The sequence below is a fragment of the Poecilia latipinna genome, unplaced genomic scaffold, assembly GCF_001443285.1.
Source record: "Poecilia latipinna isolate Pla-1442-1.1 unplaced genomic scaffold, P_latipinna-1.0 Scaffold3748, whole genome shotgun sequence".
NCBI classification, from domain to species: Eukaryota; Metazoa; Chordata; class Actinopteri; order Cyprinodontiformes; family Poeciliidae; genus Poecilia; species Poecilia latipinna.
The window spans coordinates 4336-11590 of NW_015116364.1; the positions used below are offsets into that span (position 1 = coordinate 4336).

The 7255-nt window shown below is 39.6% G+C and overlaps 1 protein-coding gene across 1 annotated transcript; it reads right to left on the reverse strand.

Annotated features, from left to right (window-relative positions):
* Positions 1–270: 270 nt before the first annotated feature.
* Positions 271–6916, reverse strand: LOC106941571 (protein deglycase DJ-1zDJ-1). Its single transcript, XM_015024633.1, has 6 exons — positions 6708–6916; positions 5691–5792; positions 4083–4142; positions 3098–3167; positions 1514–1600; positions 271–656 (listed from the first exon to the last, which is right to left on the reverse strand). The coding sequence occupies exons 1-6, from the start codon at positions 6795–6797 to the stop codon at positions 496–498; spliced, it is 570 nt and encodes a 189-aa protein (XP_014880119.1). The 5' UTR covers positions 6798–6916; the 3' UTR covers positions 271–495.
* Between the last annotated feature and the right edge of the window lie 339 nt (positions 6917–7255).

Consider the following 7255-nt stretch of genomic DNA (forward strand, 5'->3'; position numbering starts at 1 on the left):
CTCTCACACAGCCACCATGCGCTGCGTCTAAGCCCCGCCCTCTCGCTCTGAGCGGAGTCCTATTGGCCCGTTAAAACACAACTGCAGACGAGCCAAAGCTCTTCATTGGCTAAGGACAGCTGCCAGTCTTTTTGGATTCCTCTTCCCGCGTCCCGAATAGCGTTCCTTCATGCGTTACATTATACAGCCTATATTTAGGCGTTAAAAACAAGCAAGTAAAAACAAGTCAAAGTGACCTCCACCAGCAACACACCACAAGGCAAGACAAACTGAGCCTTCACACCTACACTTTTAATGACTGCACAATGGAAGCTGTCAAGACAAAGAGGAAGCTATTTAGGCAACGAACCAAACAGAGGAAATTTATGTGGAAGTCATTTGTGGTAATTATGCAGTGATAATTTGCCTTTTATTTGCAGAAATAATGCTGTGCAATAGAGATAGCCAGATGTTTAGGTGTCACATTTTCTCCAGAGTGGTGAGGGAACTTTAGAGTCAGTCTTTCATCACGAGAGGAGCCTTGACTTGAGCTGCAACCTCAGCCCCCATAAGTTCCTCTACGATTGTCAGGGCAAACTCAAAACTGGTTCCTGGCCCACGACTGGTGATGTAATGCCCATCTTTCTGCACTCGAGCTTCTGAATATTTATAGTGATCTAAAAAAGACAGAACAATACCATTAGGATGGCACGGTGTGAGCTTGGAGCCACAGCTCAGATTCACAAACATAAAACCTGCCATTGTTTCACCGCACTTAGTTCTAGTATGTTCCGTCAAATGACTGCATCTTCCCTCACCTCAGTGCTGTTTCTCTGCTCTGTGCACAACTGCAGTGACATGATTCTTTACAAGCAATCAAAGAGCCGGTACAGCACCATCTGCTGTCCTTTACAGATACGTACAATTCCAGCTGCAGTCAACCTTTTGATGCCTTCAACCACAAACCTCAATATAATTTTTTTGAGATTTTGTGTTGTGACATAAAGAGGTTCATGACTTCAGTGGAAGAACAATGAAACATGGTTTTCTACACCAAACAGAATCTGGTAGTGGTTTACATCAAAGCTCATGCATACATATTTAGAAAAGTCCAGACAAAAATTTAATTGAGAATCAACTGCAAAACTTGAAAATTGATGTCCACAGCTGCCATGCATGCAATCTGACAGACCTTGAGCTATTTTTACCAAAATGAATGCTCAAAACAAAAACAAAAAAATGGTAATAATCAAACTAGATGTGAAAAGCTAGTAGAGCCATACAAAAAAACGACGTGGAGCTGCTAATGTGAGAGCATCCCTTCAGGGGCGGCAGATACAAAAGCACAGTTTTGAAATATTATTTGTAAAAAAAAACAGTCTACTTTATAATGATGGAATATTTTGATCACATAAAATACATATATAATACACTAAAATATGTTGTTGTAAAATGAACAATGTGAACATTTTTAAAGGGGAATCAAAACTTTTGAGGGGTACCGCAAACTAATCAAGGTCAACAATGTTTTTACCTCCAACCATCATCTTCTCCTTCATGCCTGGATGTGAGGTGACTGTGCTGCCGTAACCGATGCCATGAGCCAGAAGAGCGGTCGGACCTGAAGAAGAGCCAAGCTGGTTCACGTGTGTTTAAAAGCTTTTAGACTCATACACAAAAAAGAATATAGAAATAACCAACTTTATCAGTTTTAGAAAATCTTTTTATATATTCTGGTTAATAATAAATGAATGACTCAATATCTGATTATGGCGTGTCCTGAAGGTGTCCTCAACCTTTGCATTGTTTCTAAGAATACACTCGCACAGTATACAGTTTCAGCTCCTCTCCAAAGACTCTGCAGCACTCTGGAAAGGGAGCGAAATAAAAAGGAGAGGCCGAGGACGCCGACTTCTGCTGCATTAACTTTGGTAATGCCCTAGCGCTGCTGTGAGCTCATCCAAAAACTGTTAATAAATAGAAAGTTATTGATCACGGTGCTTTGGCTGCCTTCCCGTGCTGTCTCAAGATTACACTTTCCCCACTGGCAGAGCAGCAGACTGCCAGTTGAAGCCAAGCTACTCCTGTTACGAGTCCCCACCCGGAGGACGCCAGTCTGGGTACAGAAACTAACGGCATAGCAGATGCAGAGAAACATTCATTTACTTACTGAGGAATGGGAGATACGCACAGTGAGTCATTTCAATTGAAGCTCTTTTTCCGCTCCTTGGGTCAAGGAAAAAAACCTGATGTTCATCTCATGATGCACCCTCTCCCTGTTTCATTAAGGCGTGTATTCCTGAGAGGATTCCAGTCATATTTAGGACACCCTTCAATCCACTTTCCCGCACTGGTTCACTGTCCCTGTTTGAGACATCTTTCCTGCATCCTGTCTCTGCCCTGGAAGGCTGTCAGATAAAATCTAAGTGCTTGTGGGTCTGTTCAGGGACACCAGCATATGCGCAACCTTTCACTTGTGTGCCACGAGGGGCAGGGGAGGTTCGCCAGTGACCACAAGCTAATGAAGTGTGACATTAGGGGACAGAGATAGTTTATGAAAAAGCCCCTAATTTCAGATCCAGAACAATAAGTCCCAGGTTTATCTTTGGTTCCTGTCTGTCTGTAGGGGAAACAGCTGTCTCATCAGCTATGCTGCTTTCGGTTGAATCCACGAAGATAGGATGTCTCTGTTAACTTCTGTGGCATTGCAAGCCTCTCCCATCATATCGCCTCAATGTCTTTTACAGATGTTACTCCATGCTTTCAGGCAGAAGCCATCTTAAGTACAGGAGACTTTCTGTTCTGTCTGCTTCTATTTCATCTTAGTGTCATATGTTCAAAAACAAGACATTGTCAAGGACAAGTCACAGAAACGGATAGACTTGCAGTGCTGCAATTTCACAAAACAAAACCCAGTAAATTATGTCGGTAGTATAGAAAAAGTACAAAATACGATCTTAAGTGCAGCACATTTTATATTTTGAGTCGTCTTTGTTTTACATTTGTTAGATTTTATAAGCTTGCACCTCCCTTTTATAATGTTTTGACTTAAATCATTTTTAAAATTAAAGAGGTTAGCCCAGTATAATTAAGATTTGTTTGTTTTCATATGCTGTACCTGCACAGATGGCTGCAATCAGGCCTTTTCTGCCATCTTGGTCCTTTAACACCTCCTTCACAGCAGGAGACTGTAGAAAAAAAAAGAAGAAAACAGATGCACAGTGAGTCATTTGCAGACCATGTGATGGTACTGTGTATATGCTGACTATATTATATTAACACACAGTGGCAGTATGTTAAACACATGCAACAGCATTTCTCTGAAAATACAGCATGCACAATCACAGATTTATATATAGTCTAACCTTTCCATAAATACATTTACTGTAAATATGAAATTTTATCATTTCAACAGACTTACATTTTTTACTGTGTTTCAGCATTTTTGCAGTTGACTTGAACTTTGTTCTACATTAAAGGAGCATAAAAACTGAACCACCGGATGCAGAGTAGGACTGGAACAGCCAGATGCTCCGACTTGTTCATAAGACTTTACTAGGTTGCAGCTTGTACAGGATAATGTAGAGACTAAACATGTGGATGAGTGATCCACATGTTTAGTTGTGAGAAGCTACAAAGCGTTCATGGAAATCAGGTTGCAACAGTTCTTAAGAGAGGAGAAAAGTGCATCTGGGTACAAATAAGCACAAAGCAGCCAGCTGAGATCGTCCTTTGTCACATCTGAAGCTCTTGAGAGTTGGGTGTGTTTGCTTTGCTGCTCATCTCTAACAATTAAATCATGTCTCCAGTGAATTATTATAGCAAAATCAATCTCCTCCCCCTCAGAAACAGATTAAATTTGAGTCAATAGCAGAAAATTCAATCTAAAAAAGCAGTTTATGGAGTAAGCGTATTAAGATATTTGTCATTTTAGTCTTGTTATTGTTCCCAATTTCCATTTTTACTTTAACAAATAAACTCATTTGAACTTTTACCATAGGTGCCCGAAGAGTTTCTCTCTGCTTAATTTAAATTCCCACTGCACTCATCGTGGAGGTGGAGGAACGAACAAATGAACAAAGCGTCGCGTGTAATTTTCTCACCTCTGCCAGATTCTTGGCTCCTGGCATTCCTCCTGGCAGAAGCACCACATCATAAGGGCCCTGAAAAACCAAACCAGATAAAGTTTCACAGCAAGATCAGCAGCCATCACCCAGCATACCAGTTAACACCTCTCACTGAAAGTCAGGACATTAATCACACATAGGCATATTGCTATAGAAGTTTATTCATAGTACATCACAAAACAAATGAATGGAAAAAATCCTGCAGATTCCAGGCCTGTAAATGAAAATGGAAGACCTAAATAAGATACCGTGAAAGGGTTTCTTGTATTATAGTAGCTTACAAACACATTCATACCCGTTGAGCTTTTTCATATTTTGCCACATTAAAACTATATTGTTGTCTGTGGCTGCAGTGACAAAATGTGAAAAAGTTCAAGGTGACTAACTCAGATTTTCTGTGATAGATCAACACAACATATAATTGTGAAGAGGAAGAAAAATAAATGGCTGTAAAACAATTTTAAAATATGAAAAGTGTGCAGTGTATTTATATTTTCCCTCCCTAGTCTAAATAGTCTAAAATACAATCCACTGTAGCTGATAGATTTCAAAAGCTGTTCAGTTTGTTTAAGGGAAATTTTAACCGGATTGGATGAAGTTGTCAAGTCTTGCCACCAATCCTCATCTGGAACAGGGCTCGGGCATTTTAATACGTCTTGATTTAAACTCTTTCAACGTAACTTTGATTATACATTTAGTGTTGTCAACCTCATGAAAAGTGACCCTCTGTTGCAGTCTCAAGTCTAACTCATTTTATTTCAACTCCATCCATCTTCTCATGAACTCTGACCAGCATTTCTGTCACTGCTAAAAAAAAGCAGCCCACAGCATGATGGTGTCATCACCCAGTTTCACTATGGGCTGTGTTTAGGGCTAAGTGAAATGTTGACTTTCAACACACACCACATGTGTATGTGGGCCAAAGTGTGGACCTTTTGTCAGACGGCAATCAAGACTACTCATGGCCTCCTAACGATGGCTTTCTTCCTACTACTATCAAATAAAGGCCAGAGTTGTGGGCTGAATGACAAACAGTTGTCTCATCTGAGCTCTAGATCTCTGCAGCTCCTCCAAAGTTATCAGAGAATAACCTTTTAATTAAGCCCAGCCTGTCAGCTTAGTTAGAAATCAGTATCATGTCAGATTTGCAGTTATTCTTTATCTTCATGTTATGGGTTGAACAGTGTGCTCTGTTAGAAGTTTGAAGCATAAACTTAAGTGCTCCACAAATTCATCCATGTCCTCTTTGCTGTGTTTCTTGGACTTTGTGATGCTGTTTCTTCACTAATGTTCTCCACTGAGGCCTTCACAGAACAGGTGAATTTTTACTCAAATTAAATTACACACAGCTGGACTACAAGCAGGGGACTTTGGAAGGGAAATTTCTGCGCTGGATTTTATTTAGTTGTGTCAGAATGAAGTGAGCTCAATATAAATGCAGGCTGAAATTGTTCTCCTTCCACTTTACTAATGTGGATTGAAGGTTGCATTTGTAATGTGACAACCTGTAAAATAGTTAAAGAGCTGCGAAATCTTCAGTAAGGCACTCACTGTGACTGCTTACTGGAGAACCAAAAGACTCACCTCTTTGCTGGCTTCCTCTAGACTGGCATCGGGACAGATTACAACACTTCTGCTGCACACGACTGGCTCTTTTCCTGTCAGACCCGCAACCGTCACTGCAATCTACAGATGTGAACACATTATCATCAGACGAGGGCAGTAACTAGTTACATTTAATCAAATAACCTTTGAAAAAAAAAACTTTAGAAGTACTTTAAGAACTTTTATTACACCATACCTTTTACTTTTACTGTAAGTAATGTGAGTAAATGAAAATATTTTAAGCAAAAAAGCACCAGACACAGATATACAATTTGTATAGAAGTGAGATATCTTGTTTGTACTCAAGCTTTGTTGTTATGCTATTTTCCATCTATTGCGCCATTTGGAGATTGAGAAAATCAAGTAAACACTAAATGTTGTCACTGCAAGTGCTTTAAACTGTTCTAACATCTATGTATGTATACACACTACCTACTGTATTAGTTTTAAAAGTTTTCACAATTTTAATTCTGCATATGTCTTGTTGAATATGTTAAAATAGTGCTACTGTTACATTAGTATTTGTGTGTGCGGCGCGTGTGTGGGTGTGTGTGTGTAATTGGGTATTTTTGAGGTAAGTACCCACCCGTCACTGGTGCAAATTATCACAACACGTCATCCTGACTTCACTGGTTTAAACAAACCTTTATTTTGAAAGGTTAATAAAGTTTAGAGGTTAATTGAGTTTGGACGCTGATATTTCAGTTTGTCCCCGTTTGAACTCCCTGCAAAGGTTATGGGGACCGTCCACAGTTAGCCAACTTAGCTGACTAAACAAAAACACGCGAGTGATGAAATTGCGGATTTCAGCACTCATAACTTAATTGCTTGGGTATTTAGTTTTCTGTGACTTTTATTCATTATGACTGTGATTAACAGATATTAAAATGGTTATTTACAGCAGAAAATTCAACTTAGCGACACAGTAAGGTTGCCTGTTATATCATGCTAGCAGGCTAACATGCTAACACATAGCATAAACTGTGCAGAACGAACCCCGGCTCTGCGCATGATGTCCACAGGAATCACAGTTTCCATCTCTTCTGCACCTTTAGACAGGATCACTAACGCTCTCTTTCCTGCCATGGTCAGCTTAATGTTTCGCTTCTGCAGAAGCAAAAACGCTTCAAACTTCAAGCAGCGTCGGGCGTGCTTCACGGTGAGAATATGACAGGAGGAAGGTTGCCAGACCCCGTCTTTTTATCCCCCTGTCTGGACACTGTTGTTCTTCCATTTCTTAAACCTGGAAGGCTTACATGTTCAATCTGTTTGGAACTTAGATTACAAATAAAAATGTTGAAACTCCAAAATAAATATAAGAAATTCTCATTATGTTTATCTCTCAGATAACTACAGGACGTTTAAAGTTCCAAGTAAACAGAAATCTGGAGTATTTTGCTTTGAATAATGACTTCATCCAACTGACATTTTAAATGTAGTTGTTCCAAACGCCATATATATTTTTTTACCTGGTTTTGGGAACAATATCCACAACCTGACCTTAAATATTATAATTCAAAAATTAAATTACAATTAGGCAATGC

Coding starts and splice junctions, on each gene's coding strand:
- LOC106941571 (XM_015024633.1), bottom strand. CDS start 6,797: ATGGCAGGAAAGAGAGCGTTAGTGATCCTGTCTAAAGGTGCAGAAGAG. Junction 3,168..4,082: donor GAGCCAAGAATCTGGCAGAG/GTGAGAAAATTA, acceptor TTTTTTCTACAG/TCTCCTGCTGTGAAGGAGGT. Junction 657..1,513: donor GGAGAAGATGATGGTTGGAG/GTAAAAACATTG, acceptor TGTCTTTTTTAG/ATCACTATAAATATTCAGAA.